Raw genomic sequence first — 19,921 nt, forward strand, 5'->3', positions numbered from 1 at the left:
CAAACAGTAGGATCGGAAGTTAAAAGTGCAATTAACAGAGCCATCAAACTATCCAGCAAGCCTAAAAGGTTTCTTGATTTCATAAGATCAACCACCTCCTTCTTCAAGGAACTTGGTTGAGTAGTTTCTGAGTGACTTTTACGTTTTCCAGCGACACATTGATCGAATAGTGAATCAGAACAGACTGCAGGCCAAAGTAGATCATGTTGCAAATTGTTTTGATGGGGCTGTAGTGTTTAGACAGACACACACACACATCTCCAGTTCTTAGGTAACCCATCATATGCCATTGATAATATATGGACCTCTTTCACAAAATCCAATGTATACCTTGCTTCTCCCAAGGTTACGGCATGATGCATTGATTGATAAGTATGAGGTTGCTCAGGTCTGCAGAAGACTAAGGAAATATCTGAATATATTTTATTGAACACATGGAAAGTCCAAAGGACAGCACTGAACACGTGCTAAACAGTCACTTGCTTTTGTAAACATGGAAACTGTCACCAGAAGCATGACCACATGTTAACTCCAAAGACTGTGCTTCTGTACAGGACTGGCCACAAGCATTTCACACAATGAAATTGACATAATTCAACATGTTTCTAACGGGAACAAAAGTGCCTTCTACCCCAACCCCAACACCCCATCTTTAAAAGTAATTCAGGCAGCTGTTTTGTTTTGTTTTTCGTTTTGCTTATTGTGCAAAATGCCCCCACTCCCCAAAACATTCAGTTTCTGAAGGCAAGAAATGAATTTGAAAAATAACACAAATCCACTTGCTTTTGGATTGTTTCAAAGTTCTCCACCATTAGAAGAAAATGGAGTTAAGCAACTTGTTGTACAGATTGATGATAAGGACCTTAAATGTAGACCTCCCTAAAATGGGCAATATCATTTTTCTCTGTGATGTACTGAAGAAAATATTTAGATCAAGGTGACAATGAAGAAAATTGCTAACATTTAGTAGTCAACCTTAACATGCATGGGCTTACTCACTAAAACAATGCATCATCACATATTTCTGGCTCTTTTCTTTGCTGCAATTTGTGCTAATTTCAGGGTGCATTTACAGTGTTAAATCTCAACAACAATTAAGTACTAGCATAATAAGCACTTGGATCTTATTACATCCAACTTCTCAGGATACACTTGTAGGGAGCATCTTGTTAGTTGGTGCTGCATCTTAGACTATGAAAGTTGTCTTTAAAGACTATTCTTCCAAATGTGAATGGATTCTAAATCTCTCTTCTCTCTGGAAGGTTCAGATTAAGCCCCTCACACCTTAAAAGCATACATGAGGGGGACTGGTGCAGGCCAGCAGCCGCCTACCCCACTGGTCCCATGTTCCGCAACTATGAGAAGGGGCCTATCCTGCACACAACCCTGTAGTCCCCACAGTTGCAGCAGTTCCTGTGTGAACCCCCTTGGTATGAGAGATGGGCCAATGTACCCCATTCATTCAGGCATGGTTCCATGAGTGGGTTCAGCCACTTACTTCAATCATATCAGCTTCTCTTGAGGAACTTCCACTATCAGTTTCAGGAAGATTGGTGCTTATGTACTTTGCTGCACTTTTTGGTTTACATGTCACCTTCCTTAACAGGTTACTGGTGAGAGACAGAATGATTGCCTCAGAATTTCTTTCTGTTGTAAGACATACCTTTTCAGTTCGAGGTGAGAGGTGGTAAGCAACTGGTGAACCCTTAAGAAATATCCCTTTTATAACACAAATATGCACAGTAAACAAATAAATGATAACTATCAACAGTGCAGAAAATGAACCTATTTACTAGGGTGTAAGACCTTGTGGGTTGTATCCACCTAAGTCATACTCATTGAACACAGACTCACTGACATCCTTGATATGCAGACCCATTAAAATCAACGGACTTAAGTTGGATAGACTAACTTCTCCTTCAATTTCGGTGGGTCTACTATGAGGATAAGTCAGATACAACCCACTGAACTTAGTGGAACTTCTGAGAAAAAACACATAGGATTACTGTGGGGCAAGCCTACCTTTCTGACAGATGTACAACAGAGCCAGCACTGCTGGCTCATGCCAAACAGAACAGAAGATGTGGAGGATGTGCCTTATTTTATTCACTGAACCCAAATTGGAGGGAGTCAAATAGACCAACTCTAGGGAGCATAGGAGCATTCCCTTAGATCTTCTTCTCTGCTCTTCTGCACTAATTTATTCTCTTCTTTGTTAGAGTGGTTGGTAGGGAAGGGGTGGTGCTGTGAACATGGTCTCCCAGCAGCACTCTCACTACTACATACTGGGATGGAGTGATGTAAGGTGGCAGCAAAGTCAGGTGGCACAGATGCACTGGTGGAGCCAATCCAGTGCTCTTTCTGATGCACCTGCCTCAACCTTGCTGGTGCCTTGCCCCAACCCCGCTCCATCCCAATACAGGTCTGTGGTGCCACCCCACCCCTTGCCATCTCCTCCTGCATCTGTCTCTTTCACCATCATTGTCTCCCAGCAATTCTTACTCCCCTCTGACTTTCCCTTCACATTGCATTCCCCTTCCTTCAGTCACCGCACACAGAAGAAAGGCATGATCCTGGGTTATAATTGTTTGTTGCCCGATATCTTCCTTAATGTGCATACATATTCAGTGTGGACTGATGACATGCAAGGGCAAACATAAGAAGGTGAAAGCAAGGGGGTGGGGAACCAGCAATTTGTACATGCCCAATAGTCTTTTTAAAAAGGCCAGAAATCAAGACTGGAAGAATCACAAACACATTGGCATCACTGCAAGAAGTTTGGAACACCAAAATTTGGTGAGAAATTCAGATTGGGGGAATGTCATGAGCATCCCTACTATAGCCTAGTCTGTATCGCTCATCTTATTACAGTAAAAAGATGCTCCCAAGCAAAATGTGGAAGTCTCAGCTAAATAGGCCACTTTACATTTAGGGGACAAATAATATCTGCAAGTTAAAAAAAAAAAGAATCTTTCTGAGTTAGATTGAGGCCATTGATTGGACAACCAACACACAACATATTTCTCTGAAGCATCGTCAAGTCTAATGACCTCAGGGAAGGATCATCTAACCCTGAAATCACTGTGTTGTCTGGTATTTTGATACAAGCAGAGGAGAACATGTTCATTCTCTCGTTCACAACCAATATCATAGAGTAGTTGCATAAGAAGGGCTTTGAGTGATTATTTTCCCCAAATTTAAGACTCTTCTTAAGATGTAAAGAGATCAAAATTTCCATTATGTGCACTAATGTTTGTCACCATATATTTCTGCACATGTCTCCTTATTATACATATCCATGTTTCAGAGGTCAAATCTTGGTCAAGCCATTTTCCTCCCAAATGGGTGGATGTTCAGACTAGCCTGCTGGTCACAAGCTAGTTATAAAATGTTGTTTTGTCCCACTTCCTGTTATATAAAGTCTTTCCATGATTTCTCCTCCTGTTTTCTCTGTAACCTTGCAACTCTGCCCATTGCTACCCTGCACATCCTCTGTAGGACCATCTGAAACCCAACGCAGCCGAGCCTGCTGCCAGTGACACAACCAAAACCTGAATCTGAAAACCAGAGGATGGAGGGAGGTCAATCAAGGCGATATTTATGTGTGGAACCTCCAGTGACTTTTGCAGCAAGCAGTGAAAAGGAGGAAAGTATGAAGGCAGGGCAAAACAAGAGGCCAGATGGATTTTAAATTGCACTCAAGAAGCACTGACCTCAGAATAAGAAAACAAATCAACCTCATAAAATCTGAGTGCCAATTTTCTTTTCCTTGTTCAATGTTCATTACGATCCACATTCCTGCTAAAAAAATAACCAGAATCTATAAATTTCCCACTGTTCTTGTATCATCAGACTCTGACCACCATATTATCATTTATAAACCCATTAAAATAATGAATGAGATCCAGAGGCTGTGGTGTTTTCAGTAGCTGTGCCCTGCTGATTCGTATGTGCCATCTTTCACTTTAATTTCATTGCTCAAAATCCAGTCCTTCCACACAAGTGCCTGGCACTTCCCACTTCAGCTGTGCATTGATTTCTAAGTAATTGCTGCTTTATTATGCCTTTCCCTTAAATTTCTCAACATATTCTGATGCACGTGTCGGCCAACACTAAATTGGATCCCAGATGCTTGGTGTGCTGAGAGCTCATCTAATCATCTGGTCACATGCTGAAGTGCCTGCTGCCCAGCTACTCATAAATATTCTCCAGTTTGGCTTTATGACATGCCCATGTCTCTGGGCAAATTCAGTTGTATGGATTCTCCACCTGCTATGTATTTGGCCGCCGGCCCATTGCTATCCATTGTAAAAAGTTTGCAGGTCTTTGAATTCTCGTGAACAGGGGTAGACCTCTTGGAGGACATGGGGGAGTTGGTTGGGCTCAGTTGCACAGCCGTGGTGTCTTGAACTGTGTGCTCGCTGGTTTCAATTTCAAAAGCTGTGCTTCCAGGTTTGATGAGCCCAATATTGGCCCCCGGTTTGGATTTCCTTGCACCGTGAGCAGGAGGTCTCCGGCTGCAGATGCAGCACGCCCCAAAGAAAGTGAATGCCACAACCAAAAGGATGGGGCCGATGACAATGGGAGGGTTGTTGACAGGCAAGAATGTCCCAAAAGCAAACGCTCCCACCAGGGTGATGTTAATGCCTGCGAGCATGATGCACAGTCCACAGGCGCAGCAAAGAGCTGGGGAAGGGAGACCCTGCGGCCTTGTTTTCTTCTTGCTTGGCTTCTGGGACAAAGGAGTGCTGTTCTTGTCGCTGAACATGTTAGTGTTTCAGGTGGGGCCTTGGATTTCACTGAACAAACATGGTGCCCACAAGATGGTCGATTGCTGCTCCGAAAGCCTGAAAAACAAGAAAAGGCAGAAAGGAGTGGAATAAACATGTTGATTCATTCAGACTTTCTGTTTGCATGATTTGCAAAGATTCAAACCCTGGTAACAATGTTTAAACCCCATTTGTTTGCCTCTGCAAGTTGCCATTTGCACCACAGGCTGCTCCAGAGGGTGGCAGAGTTGGCCATTTGGTCACAGAGAGCCCAGGGAAATGATAGCATTTCCATTGTGCACAGTGAAGATCAGATGCAGCATAAGAGAATTCTCAGTTTGCACATCCCGCCTCTTCCGGGTTAGCTAATTGGCGCCATGTCTGAGGACCCACAGAAACCTGGAGCCAGCTCTGGTTTGCACATTGGTTGGAGCCAAGTGCAATTGCCTCAGGATGAGCAGCCAAGAAAGATCTCCTTCCCTTGCACTGCAGGAGGTTGGACTAGACGACCCTTCCGACCCTGTGATCCTTTGATTCCTGCATGAGACGACCTGAAACACAACCACACTTGGAATACTGCATTCAGTTCTGGTTGACACACCTCGGGAAGATAGTTACAGAGCTGGAAAAGGTTCAGTAGAAGGCAACAAAAACCATCATGAAGCTAAGACAACTCTCCTATGAGGAAACTTCAACGTTTGGTCTTTTTAGTTCAGAAAAAGGTGAGTAATGCATATCAATTTATGCAAGATGTACAGAGAGGAACATAACATTATGCATAGTGTGGAGAAAATGCAGGGAGACATTGTATTTTATAGGCCCTAGTTTGGAGTAGGAACAGAGCAGGGGGCAAAGGCCTAAAGTCCTCCTAACCTCCTTGCTATTTTTATCAAGATTAGGGCTCCACACTAAGAGCCCCTGCACAGAAAGACACAGGTGCATAGCTAATGTAACATGTACAGTAGCTTGATCCTAGCTTGTGATCTTAGAATCTTAGTTCACAATGCCTGATCTGTTATTTATTGTATATCTGCAATGCCATCTGCCTTTCATCTGCTGGGGAAAGGGGGGGGGGAGCATGCAGCAATTTATTGTTTTATGATATTACATTTTTGTATTTTGATATTGCAATTCATTTTTCCTGTTGCTTTTTCTCTCTCTCTTTTGTGAGCTGCCCAGAAAACTCATGTTTTGGGTGGCCCAGGCAAACACAGAAAATAAAGAAAAGGAAAAAATACTTCCTTTAACTTCCTTTAGCGATAACCCACACACTCTTCACCCTAAGCCTACAGCAGTTCTTGTGTCCCCAATAACTGTCTCAGCTTTTTAAAGCCAGAGGAGGAAGCCTTGAAGCTTCCTGCTTTTTTTCTCATCAGAGAGGCAGTGCAGAATAGTATAAGGACTGTGCATCCTCCCATCCTTTTTCCTGTTCTACAAGGCCATTGATTCTTTAAAGAAAATGCTGCAGCAGTGTGTGTGTGTGTGTGTGTGTGTTGAAAAATCATGAGCAAGGTTAATACTGAAGTCTAAGGGAAGAAGAGATGGGGTGTTAAAAGCATCAAAGCACCACTGATTTCATTTTCCTGTTTTATAAGAAGTTTCCAGCGTATGTAAGCTTTACATAGTAAATTCTCAAATTAAATTTCTGATAGATTTGTGGATTAAAACTATCTTCGTGTATTGATTACTGTTGCCAGGCACAGCCCAATTCTCCAAGCAGTGAGAGGTTCTAGGGGGTGCAGGCCTTCCCCGGGTTTCATCTCCCTGGAAGGAGGACACTAGTATTGGCCTTTTAAACAAAATTGTGTTTGCTTACAACCTATGCAGAGGCAGTGCTTAAACCACTCCAACACATAGCCCAAATCCATGGCTTCCACATAATAGTTTTCCAGGGAGACTGCCAGCCTGCTCCCAGAAATGTTGCTAGCTTTCCAGAGTCCAAAACTCAGCTCTCTGACACGCTCTTACTCAGATCTCATCCACACAGGCAGCATTGTCCCCAGCCAAGGGAGGGGCAAAGGAAGCCTCCTTCTAAAACAGTTTTTGGTTATAACCGAGTCATTCAGGAAGAGAGTCGAAGAGCTAGGGAGCCTCATGTCTGGGGCCAAAATGTGGTCCCCACACTTGGAATGAAGATTTAGAATGAAGAAACAATCATGGGAGAGCCCCAATTTTGTTGTTGCTGCTGAAAATATAGAATCCAGTTGTTACTAGGAGCAGTCTTCAGCTCAAAGGGAAACATTCAGGTTCATTGTGAAGCAGAGCACAGAAGTAAAAAAAAGAAAGGAATCAGATAGTTTATGTACATTAGCAAAGCTGGATATAAATCTTAGCACATTAGGTACACAAAAGTCAAAATAGGTAGCACTACCTAGTGGTTCTTGGAAGAAAAGCAATGACAAATCTAGACAGCATCTTAAAAAGCAGAGACATCACCTTGCCAACAAAGGCCCGTATTGTTAAAGCTATGGTTTTCCCAGTAGTGATGTATGGAAGTGAGAGCTGGACCATAAAGAAGGCTGATCACCGAAGAATTGATGCTTTTGAATTATGGTGCTGGAGGAGACTCTTGAGAGTCCCATGGACTGCAAGAAGATCAAACGTATCCATTCTTAAGGAAATCAGCCCTGAGTGCTCACTGGAAGGACAGATCCTGAAGCTGAGACTCCAGCACTTTGACCACCTCATGAGAAGAGAAGACTCCCTGGAAAAGACCCTGTTGCTGGGAAAGATGGAGGGCACAAGGAGAAGGGGACAACGGAGGATGAGATGGTTGGATAGTGTTCTCGAAGCTACCAGCATGAGTCTGACCAAACTGCGGGAGGCAGTGGAGGACAGAAGTGCCTGGCGTGCTCTGGTCCATGGGGTCACGAACCGTCGGACACGACTAAACGACTAAACAACAACAACACTTAGTGGTTGGGTGGTATGTACCACCCCAAAAGTAAAGTCCCATGTTCACATGGAATAAAATGATTTCCCTTCACTTTAAGTATACCTCTCCTCAGTGGTCAAATCCAATCAATATCCTTACTCAATTCATTTGTGCCATTACTTCCCATTTCTTGTCACTACCATCCAATAAAGCCACAGTCACTTCATTAAAGAAGCATGATCGATTGATTTGCGTTAGGAAGAACAATGCTATTCTGGAAGACATTATATAGGATACTCAATCAGCAGCATTGATCAGTGATACCTTGAATTATCTTCTTAAGATGCACATTGCTCAAGATATTTGCATAAAATATAGATACTGGGTCATCTTTTCAACCATACAGAATTATTTGTTTGGTGGGGAGAGGAATTTTCACAGATATCCAAACCATACATAAACCATACATAAAGCTATGTTCATTAGGAACTGGGTCTAACAAGTTTGTGAACCTAAGGGCATAGTTCTACAGTTCTATGATTCTATGAAATATGGAGCATGATCTTTCTTGGCTAACATGCCAATCACAGACACAGAAAAACTGAATCTGCACGATCTGTCGCAACAACCTACCCCTACCTGGAAGCACCCACTGTATTTCAGCCTAATCTGCTTCACAGGGTTGTTGTGTAGATAAAGAAAGAGTTGAAAGGACCATGCATGCTCAGATCCCTAGGAGAAAGAGCAGCATGAAAAAAATGGGGTGGGGGCCATAACTTGTGCAAGCAGAAGGTCTCACATCCAGTCCTCTGGGGTGCCCAGTTTTCAAGGATCCAGTAGCTGATGGTGTGGATGAGCACAACTAGAACCTTGGAGAGCAGCCTCCTGTGTTTGGATAAGATATCTTTCCACACCTCACATACCTGCATCCAGAACGTCACTCCAGACTCTCAGTGCACAATGGAAAAGATGGCCAGTGCCTATTTATTTATGACATCAAATTCAAGTTAGGAGAATTTGCTTGATAACTCCCCCCCCCCAAGTATATGAGATCTAAAGTACTACCTGCCATCAACTCTATGCAAAACAGGATAGAATTTATACTAGCAGCTTGACTGGACTCTAAATAGTCTGTTGTTTTACATATAAAGGTGGGGGCCCTAGCCACGCATAAATGTTTATTTGAGTTTAAAATTCCCCAACTGAGAGAATTTAGAATGATGCAAGTAATGCAAAACTTGGGTGTGAGTAACTGAATTAATAACAAGAAACTGTGGTGAGATGAATAACTGTACTGTTCATCAAGAACATTACCTACCTACACAAATACTGTACAAAATGTTGATGTACTCTGGACTCTTACTAAATGTTTTCTCGAGACGCATGCCAAGTAAAAATTAGCAAAATTAAGAAGTGTGTCTGTCCCGCAGAGCTGTCTCACCTCCCCCTCATACCTTCTTGCATTGGAGAAGCACAAATCTCTCATCTTCAGAAGAATTACCTGCTTCTGTGATGTTTACCTCAAACTCCCTTTGACAGCTGTGAATGGAGTACGTCATTCCACCTGTCAATCCCTTTCCCCACCTAACCTGGACTCTAGTGAGAGAAAAGGGGGTCATTCCTCCAAGTGGCTTAAGATAGCATAAATACATGAGTCTTCCAGAGGAAGATTTAAGAGAGCATGGCTGGTTTGATTGCACTGGGTGCAGAGCCTCAGGGACACTGCAACTGTGATTTACAATGGAGCGTAAGAGGCCCCAAATTTTGGCATCACTGAAATTTGAGACCCCCAGATCTGTCACTGGACCCCCCCCCCCTGCACCCTAGTGACTGAGCTGGAAAACTGAGGGCCTAAGGCCTTAGTAGCCTCATGGTTAAAACTGTTGTTTATGCTACTTCTAATTTATCCAGCTTCACTGTCTTAAATCAAGCAGAGGACCTTCTCAGTAGTGGCACCCACTCTATGGAACGCCCTGCCATCAGATGTCAAGGAAATAAACAACTATCTGACTTTTAGAAGACATCTGAAGGCAGCCCTGTTTAGGGAAGTTTTTATGTTTAAAGTTTTATTCTGTTTTTAGTGTTCTGTGGGGAGAGGTCCAGAGTGGCTAGGGAAACCCAGCCAGATGGGTGGTGGGGTATAAATAGTGTTGTTGTTGTTGTTGTTGTTGTTGTTGTTGTTGTTGTTGTTAAATCAGGGTTGGGGGATTTCTGGCCTGGAGGCTGAATACAGCCTTCTAAGGCCTCTTTACCTGGCCCTCAGAACTCTCCCAAGCCACACCCCGTGTCTGGCTGAAATGTGCTCCCCCCTGTTATGTACTGAAGTTCTCACCCTGGGCCAGCAGGGGGATACTGTAGATAGTTATGCAAATGAAGGATCGAAAGTGACGTTCAGTGATTGGATGGATACTGTAGAGAGTTATGCAAATGAAGGATTGACGTTCAGTGATTGGATAGTTTTAGAAAGTTGTTACAGTAACATGGTACTGGAGCTGTATATAAGCAGGCTGACCGAGCCCTTCAGTTCAGTTCTGTCCTGGCCTGTGAATAAACAAGAGCTGTTTGAAGAATCGCTGTGTCGTCTGATATGTTCACCCACAACTTAACACACACACCCTTGCCTCTGTTCCCTCCCTCCACTGGCATGTAGCCCTCAGGAAGTTGCCTAGAAGGGAATACAGCCTTGGGCCGAAAAAGATTCCCCATCCCCCAATACATCTTTTGTATTGGATTCTGAAGATGACTGGATATTTCGCATGGCTCAAAGTTTCTGTCATATTGCTCATGTCCGTACTTGGCTAAAGGAGAGGTAAAGAGAGCCATGATTTGAGTTATGCCTGGCTGCAGTCAGGATAGACAGAGCTTGCTAAAAGTAGGCTAAATAAAATGGAGGTCTTGGGTTTTTCACTCACCAGGAATTAGGTTGGATAGAGTGAGCAGTGGTAGCTACTTGTAAGTCATTGGCACAATCCAGCCCGTTCTGTACCAGCTTCCCTCACAGTGGACTTCTCAGGTGGTCTGGGAATCTCAACATCTTTTTTCCCCTAATCTTAATTTTTATTGTGCATCATAGCATAGTACAAAAGGAGGAAAAGGCAGGAAGCAACAGGTACATACGGTAATCTGTGCATTGATTCCTTTAACTAACAAAAAAAATATGAATTCAGCCTTCCCTAGATTTGTCATTCCAATTAGAAATAAACATCACTCATTTTCCAATAAATCAATTTTCATATAGAATATTTTTCCCTGCACAGTTATCTCCATTGTATTCCAAATCCACAACCAATTCATTAAAAATCAGAAATATAGAGATGGATATCAGTGAATTTCACTGCATGTTGCCTTTTCCTGTGACCAGAAGTAAAATAAAAGTTGTCATTAAGCACTAATTTCCATAATATATTCAAGCCATAGAATTCAAGGGTGGTTTATTCTATCTCAATGAAGTATTTGGATTTAGTACAGTACGTCGCATATGGTAAGTTCAGAATATATGCACAGCTTAGGAGAGAACTATCTGTCAGCAGCTTGCCAGAGCTCATATCAGGTTTCAGTTAGGTTAGCTTCTCCGAAACACTAATTGCTTTTTCAAGGGCAAAGATGACATCATTTCCCAACAATCTTCCCCATTCTATTACACTCAAGCATGACCCAGAGTCGAGGTTAAGAAGATAGCAACAGGCTTGGTTCTCACTGTCTGGGATCACTAGAATCAGTTGGCTGGTTTAGCTCCCTCCTCACCCAACTGGTGCCCTGAAACGCACACTTCCACCTTCTCCCATGTCAATGAATGGCTGTCATTTATTGCAACAGAGCAGGAGCAAAGCGGGACACTTGGGAACGAGTGTTATGGTGTCACTCCAGCTTCAGCCCTAGGTGGCTCAGTCCCCACTGGCAGGTACACCACAGAGCTTACAATATGTCTTTGCTTGCACAAAAGATGCTACACCACAGTGAAGCCCTTGCAAAGACAGGATTTCACATGCGCGCGCGCACGCACACACACACACACACACACACACACAAGAGAGAGACATTCTGCATCGTAAGTCCTTTACAAACAGTTAACTGGAGACTAAACATGTGAAGTGTGGAATGAGACTGCCCATTCTGGTTCCTCCCCTGATTCCACTGGTAACCTGCATATCTGACACATTGTATGAAAGGAGGAGCACATGAACATACAGCTGTACATACTCAGGACCTCACTTAAAAACAGCCATGCTGGATCACACCAACAGACCAGAGTTCAGCATCCCATTTACATAGGAACATAGAAAGCTGCTTTCTACTGAGTCCGACAAATGGTTCATCTAGTTCTGTATTGTCTTACACTGACTGTAAGAAGCTCTCAAGGGTTTCAGATAAGGGTCTCACCCTGTGCACCCTGAATATGCCAGGGACTGAACCTAAGACCTGTATCCAAAGCAGATGCCCTACCACTGAGCCAAGGCCCTTCACTATTTCCCATAGAGGCAATCAGAAGTCATGTGAAGCCCTCAAGTAGAAAATGAACGCAATGGCATTCTCCTGGTCAAGTTCCTCAGCAACTGATCAAATGTCCCAATCAAAAAGCCTGGGATGTATGTGGTGTGTGTGTGTGTGTGTGTGTGTGTTTGTGTGTGTGTGTGTTCAAATGATTTTTATTTCTGCAATGCAGAAATGTCTTCTTGTTGCTAGCAATTCCTGCTTCAAAGCATTTCATGTTTTTTTCTCATTTTGAATAACACTGTTCCAATATGTGACTTATTTCAAAAAATTATCCCCCTTACCTGAGGGATTGGAAAGGAGCCACCCGCATTAGCTCAATTTCTGCCCCAGATATTATGAGGCCTAGTACTGACAAACATACAGGAGAACAAATCTTGCTGAAGAATAATTAGCACTGTGTCTTTTCAATCTTACTGGGAGAAGATTTCATGAATGGGGCCTGTTTTACAGCATGATTCTACAGCCTCATTGATATACTCAATATAGATTTAAAAAATGCAATATATTTTAAGAGCCCTTGTAGTTACTTTTTATTATGTCATGATAGCAAGAAAGTGAAAAAGCCATCTTTTTGAGAAAGGAGGGATCTGTGCCTTTAAGCATGCATTTCACACATTTATTTGTATATTAAAAGAGTCACAATGCAATCATAGGCATGTCTACTCAGAGGTAATTCCCACTGCATTCAGTAGGATTTTGCCACATAGTTGAGTAAAGGATTCCAGCCCCTGGTTGTAGAACCAGTAAGGTATTTGGACATAGAAGTATCCCCTGAAGAGTAACCACATGCAACCTGAAGCAAATGTCTGTGTGGTGGGGGCGGGAATGATCCCTTCATAGGACCTCTATGTTCAGAAGCTGTAGATACCTGCATAACAGCCATTACGGACAAGCCTCAGAGGAAGGCCATTGCTTTGCTTGTAAGCCATCAATGGAATTTGACTGGCTACTGTTGCTAGAATAGAGATACTTTTGGACTGATCAAGCAAGACAAGTCTTAAGTTCTTAAAATAGTATCATCTAATATATGTTATCCCATCAACTCCACATGGGCTTGAGGCAGCTTACATTAAAGGATGCAACCTTCACCTTCTGCCACATCAACCTGCCCATACGTTAAGACAGGGGTGGTCAATTTGTGGTCTTCTAGGTGTGACCATCAGCCCTAGTCAACATTGCCAATGGGCAGGGGTGATGGGAATGGTAGGTTAGCTACCTCTGCATTTATATCTGGTTCAGAGGCCCTTCTCTGGAGGCTCCTGCTCTATGAGGTGATGTGCATGGTGACTGGAGACAGGGCTTTCACAGTGGTGGCACCCTGCTTGTGCAATTTGTTCCCATGGGAGGCTGACCTGGTGCCTGTGCTGTTATACAATCCAAAGAGAAACCAGAGTAACATAACCTGTGCTGTTTTGTTTTATGTGCATTTTCATTTCCCCCAGCTTTTTAACGTTTCTTTTTCCATGCACAATGTTTCAGTTGTTATTTCATTCTGTTGTTGTAAACTGGACTGAGAAATTCTTATTAATTGAGAGGTGGTATGGAAATCTTTTGAAATAAAATAAATAAAATAAATTAAAATAATAATAACTTCCGTAAAGATTTATCTTTGCATTTTCTTTCCAAGGGAGATACTTTGCATCTGTACTTTAGCTGTAACTGCCTAGAAAAAAACTGCTAGCTGCCTTTAGTATCTTTTTCACTTAATCTTATTCCATGTCACAAAGTTTAAGGGTACAATCTTATTTAAACTTACCAGAAAGTCAACTTCATTTAAATCAGAGAGACCAGATATATTTTCCTGAGAGTAAGCTTCATTGAGGTCCATGAATCTTACTTCTGAGTAGGCATACATGGGATCACACTGCTACTTCTCCAGATTCATTGTCAATCGGTGTTTCTAAAATCTAATGGCTGCTGATATGCTACAGACTGACATTTGGGGGATTTTATGTGAAATCAGAAAGGCTTAAGCTGTATCTGTGTCACAGATAAATTGACCTAGCCCCTGAGCTGATGATATAGAACTCTTGATATATACCATCAGAAGAGCAATTGGCACAAGCTCCATATGGTGAGCAGAAGGGTTGGAGTCTTGATCTTGAATCAATTTAGGAGATGTAGCATGTGTGATGTGGCCTGAAAGCATGGCCTCGATAATGAGTTGCAACATGCGTACTTCAGAGTACATTTCATTTTTCTGTATGGAACTGCCCTGCATCAGTTCATAGAGGGGACTATTTATGCAGGGAGAGTGAAAACTTTAAATAGTTTACAGAATACCACAGAGCGTTCATGGCTTTGGCTGCTGTTGACTTTAACTAACAATCTTTAGAGTCAGATAAAGCACTGGAATGGCATATTTTATTTATTTTATAAAATTTTATATACTGCTTGATTGTAAAAAAACCCAAAACCCTCAAAGTAGCTTACGAAAAGATAAAACAAGAAAATCAAGAAAAAGTACAATATTTTAAAACATACAAAAAGTATAAATACAAAAAGATTAAAATTCGCATCGAATTTCTAAGCACCTGGGTAGTCTTGTCTAGACAAGAATGTTTTTAGCAGGTGCCGAGTAGAATACAGTGAAGGCCCCTCCCTGATCTTAATAGGCAGGGAGTTCCAAAGTGTAGGGGCCACCACACTGAAATATCAAGTACTTACAAATGCAGGATGGGTATTTTGCAGCACCTGTAGTAGTGCCACTTCTGCCAATAAAAGTGGTCAAATTATCATATATGGGGTAAGGCCTACTTGGGTAGGTAAAGTGGTCCCAAGTTGTTAAGGGCTTTATATACTAATAATGACACCATGAACCTGGCCTGGTAGCAAATCGGCAACCAATGCAGATTTCTGAGCACAGGTATTCTATGTTGACAGTATGCTATGAGAGTACTTTAAACTTGTGAAGCACTCTATCAATCTTGGAAGACCAGCCAACTCAGTATTATCAGGGAATGCCAAAAGAACTTCACCTGAAATAAGGAATCCCTTCACTCCTTATCTGAACTTATGAATAACAGTCCAAACATCTACATATCGGACATTTTGAACATATACTGCACCAACACTTACTGGCCCCTGGAAGTGAGCTCTGACCTCAGGGTGAGAGATCTAATGTTAGATGTCCTCTAATCCCTGCTGCAGGAATGTGCACAGCCTCTGTCCTACCAAAACTGGAAATCTGACTTTGCTAGAGCCAAGAACAGAGCTTGCTAGTGATGCACCAGAAGGCTTGTTTTGAAAAGATCCAACACCTTTCCAGTCCACCCGCCCCCCAGCATGTCCCCAAACCAGAGTGAAAATTACACCAGCCCCAGAAGCTGGCAAGGGTGCCATCCCAATTTTGCCTCTCCCATTGTGAACAATGGGAAGATATATATAAGGTTGGAGGAGACCAACCTTAGAATGGCAGCCTTAAAGGGTTTAAATTAAACAACTTAAAACTGCTTGATTAAAGAAACTTTGAATGGCCACATCCAGTACATTGATTCTATCCTCCAATTTTCATTCACTTGACTGAGGTTTAGAGCAGGACCTGGGGTACATATTGATTTGTCAGTTTATAGAATCCTGTGCATGGTTAGAGTGATTCCATCCTGTAACCAAAATCTCATATAATAACTTCTAAGCATAGGGTGGTCCACTGTAAGTGGGTTCCGTTACTGGTAAATCAATTAGCTGTAATCTCCAGTTTAATGAATTACAAGTTGAAGGGGGGGGGCAGTCCTTAGATCAATAGAAAACTGAAGTACATGTTTTATAGAGAGATTGCTGAAGTGTTTTACGCATGAGAGGTGTCTACTTTCTTTGTGAGTGTATTTCTCAGACATATATTTTAAGAAAACCTGCAAACTGAATAAGTGCGGTATTTTGTAATGGAAATGTAATGGAAAAATAGAGGAGAACTGAAAAATATTACATAGCTATTCAAAAGAAAAGCTCAAGCAGCAAGCAATCATTCCCTGTTATAACTCCACAAAAGAAGACTCAAATTACGGAATTTTTCAAATGCTCCCCAGCTTGCAGGAAATGGGTTGAATTAATAGACAGCAACAAGCTGCTAGGAAGTTGCATATCTAAGGGACACCTCTTCCATTTTAGTCTAAATGGGAAGAATATCAACTGGTTTTCAGCGACCTTTCAACCTGTGGATTGGGACTGCTGGTGCTGAGACATCAGATGTAAAGCAAACACATTGTATTTTCAGATAATTGGCTGATTAGTTGTCCCTCCCCCCCCTTCCCTTCTTTATTATGATCAGCACTGTCTATATATATAGTCTATATATAAAGGCTACCAAGCACTCGGCAGAGAGCTGAATGGAAGCCTCTGTCCTCAAACACCATTTCAAAACTCTTCCATGGTAGATGTGAATCAAGCTAGTTTTTCTCCCAAATAAGTGGTATTTGGGGCTGACAATTTCTTAACTAATATAAACTTCATTATTTAGACTTTAGAGTATGAAAATTTCATTAAAAAAAATTAAAATAGGTTTATTATAATGGGGGGGGGGGAATTACCTGGACTTGAATCGCACTATGAAGAGCGCAAGAGAAGCTCTGCGTCCTTAGACAGTTTTCTTTTTCCATTTACTCTTTAGGAAAACCTCAGAGGGAGGGGGGAACGGGTTCAGGGAAGCTTAGACGAAAGGCGATTCACAAGACCCAGAAACATGGAAGGTCCTCCGTGACGGGTGAACTCCACCAGGACATCACAACCGTGAGAAACTTAGACGGAGCTGAGGCATCCTTGAGATCTTAGGCTCCCTGGGAGGAAGGTATTCTTGGTGCCGGCTGCACGGATCTTCTGGAGCCTCAAGTGGTCTTGATCGGAGCTTGCGTAGAATGCCTTGCTTTGGGGAGCCGCCTCCCGGGAGGATGTTATGCTTTTTCCTATGGAGAGAAAGATTCACGTGCCGCATGTTTGCCCTCTTCCTCCGGCCGCTGCATCCACGCACACAGCAGGGAGATCGGCTGGTCGCCAAGTCCAGCGATGCAGGAAGCCGGGTCTCGATGGCTTCGCTGCCAGGAGGATGTCACAACCACTACATCTCTCCGTTCCTGTTTCGAGCTGGTCGACAGCCTCTTGCAAAAACCCAGCCTCGGCTAGGACTCCCTTCCATGCTCTCCCTGACGCTGTTCACAGCTTTGGTGCTGAAAATAGCAACTGCTCCCAATTTAGCTGCCTTCTGGACTATCAACGCCAGGGGCAGTGTGGCTCTGATTCTTCTTCTTTTTTCTAACCCCCCACCCCAATCAGCCTAACTTTTCTCCCCGCAGCTCCTTTTCTGCCTAGTGAAATTTTCTAATAAGGCAGCAACTACTGGGAGACCCACGATCCTTCAAACAGCAGGGGATAAGTTTGAAAAATGCAGCTGGCACAGATCTGCACAAACTTGCATCTCTAATGAAGGGGAATGGGTTTTATTGCTTGCCATCTGTCCCTTCCTCGTGCCTTTGTTCCTTGACTTTTTTTAAAAAAAGTATATTCGCAGACCATTAAATCCCACCTACACCCAAAACAACATCACACTGTGGCTTCCTTCATTCAGCATTCAAGCAATAGAAGCGAGAATGGAAACAAGAAGGCGTTCATTGAGGACATCCCCCCCCCTCCTCCTCTTCCCTTTCAAAGGCTTCGGGAATCCTTCTAAAGCTGGGGACATCAAAGTGGAAGGACAACAATGAGATATCAGCAGAAGGCACGTTTAGGCATTCAGACAAACCCTTGCATTGTCTAGGAAAAACTGCATAAAAGGCGTTAGAGGATGGCATCGGCAAGGTTATCAGCTGCAATGCCCCTCCTTCTCTTTAGGATGCTTATGGGATCTGCTTAGGTCTGATTGGTGGTGCAAATTGGTCAGGCCTGGACCTATAAGCAGAATGAGGGGGTGGAATTCTGAACTCATAAGGTGGAGAGTTGGGACCACTTCAGATTGTAAGAGAGGGCTACCATTTTTAAATGATCCCCCTCCAATTAAAAGCTCCATGTTGTTGCTGTTGTTGTTGTTTTATTTATACCCAACCCATCTGGCTGGATTTCCCCAGCCACTCTGGGTGGCTTACAATACATATAAAAACATAATAAAACCCTCAAGCATTAAAAACCTCCCGATACAAACTCCAAAATGTTAAAAACAAACTCCAGAAATCTAGCACATCGGGGACAAAGGTTCTAGCCGAGTCTACACCCACGTGTGCTGTTTCCTATTTGCAGTCTGAGAGAAATGTTGTGTGTGTGGTATTTTTTTAAAAAATGTATGATAGCATTCAGCCTAGAATTGAATTCCATCCACTCTACAACCTCAGAGTTCTCACTTTACCACATCATTTTGCTGCGTGTGAGTAGAATCAGAGGACCAGAGGACTGAAAAAGATCTTAGAGATCTTTTAGTCCTACTGCACCCTCCCCACCTTTCACACAGCATGTCTGAGATGCTACAAGATGCAAATGGGTGTTTAGCCCCCAACCAACAACCGTAGTGTTTAGCCCTTGTAGCAAGCTGAGAAATCCAGTGATGCTTTATCCCTTTTCATACGTACAGAAAGGATTTTGGAAGGAACTCTCTTTTACAGTGATATAAGCAATAATGTGAACAGCAGGGCTGTCATTATCTGGTTGACAAAGGTGAGTGACAGCAGAGTCTACGTCAAGCTCTGAATTTACGACAAGACCTGTGGGTGACTTAAGACTGTGAATTAGGAGATGTGCCTAAATCATCCTGGGATTCATTCGCCCTGCAGAGTAACATTGCTGATTAATTCACGCTAACTGAATATATTTAGATTACTGTAGAGGAAGCAATAGATAATTTGGAATAAAAAACAGAAAACTGTAAACATGAAGTAAAGGTGCATGCGTTTAATCTATTAATTTTATGGATCTGCATGAAGCAAATCCATGTTTGACAAAGGAATTAAATAAACAGCAAGCTTCTGACGAAGGAAATTAGCACTCAAAATGGATTTGCAACTGACAGGGAACCGATATGGAGTGCAGTAAAAGATTGCAAGCTTCAAATTAACTTATCTGAAGTTGATGACTTGGTTTAAGGCAACTATATTGAGGTATATAGTTTCCAGATAATAAAACAAAGCCAAATAAAAGGCACAGTTGTTCCACAGGATCCAGATATGATCCCTGAAGGAGGAGAAAGCACTCAGGACCCAATTGCATCTAATGTGCATCATCTTGGAAGGGGGTGATAACTATAGCAGGTGTGGAAAGGGAATATAATCCTAATACAATCCTCCGCTTATTTACATCAGGGCAAATCTTCATTGATCCTGTTAATAATCAGCACTCCCTTCACTGCTGATGTAATTTGCATTTTATAAACCCTGCACCTTAAACGCAGGGACACATTTAATGTTGCATCAGGTTTTCCTCTCTGTTTCACAATCATCACTTTTTCAAAGCGCTAACACTCCAATATATTGTTGGTTGGGAAATGCGGCACTTTCATTAGGTAGTGCACTTTCACTGCTGCTGTTGCTGCCAATCCTACCAATAGTGGTTCATGGCAGGTGGTGGCTGTGGAAATTCAGGCTCAGTGACCTGGGTCTGCAGCCAAGAGCCAGTCAAGGTGGTCTCTGGCCTTTTCAGTAGCCTCAGCTTTGGCAACTGGGCCCTTCCAGGCCAGGTGATGGAAAGTCTTCAAGGCAGGGAGCGGGTCTTCACAGCCAAGATGTGAGTTACATAACAATAAATGCCGAATTGTATCATCTATCATCAATTAAACTTGCAACGCAATCCTATGCATGTCTACTCAGTAATA

At 42.6% G+C, this 19,921-nt stretch overlaps 1 protein-coding gene across 1 annotated transcript; it reads right to left on the reverse strand.

The window, feature by feature from the left end:
* Nucleotides 1–409: 409 nt before the first annotated feature.
* TMEM275 (transmembrane protein 275) lies at nt 410–17,344 on the reverse strand. Its single transcript, XM_081195480.1, has 2 exons — nt 16,665–17,344; nt 410–4,847 (listed from the first exon to the last, which is right to left on the reverse strand). Exon 2 carries the CDS (start codon nt 4,766–4,768, stop codon nt 4,220–4,222), a length of 549 nt encoding a protein of 182 aa, XP_081051606.1. The 5' UTR covers nt 4,769–4,847; nt 16,665–17,344; the 3' UTR covers nt 410–4,219.
* Between the last annotated feature and the right edge of the window lie 2,577 nt (nt 17,345–19,921).

The sequence above is a fragment of the Podarcis bocagei genome (genome assembly GCF_964188305.1).
Source record: "Podarcis bocagei genome assembly, chromosome: 5".
Classification (NCBI taxonomy): Eukaryota; Metazoa; Chordata; class Lepidosauria; order Squamata; family Lacertidae; genus Podarcis; species Podarcis bocagei.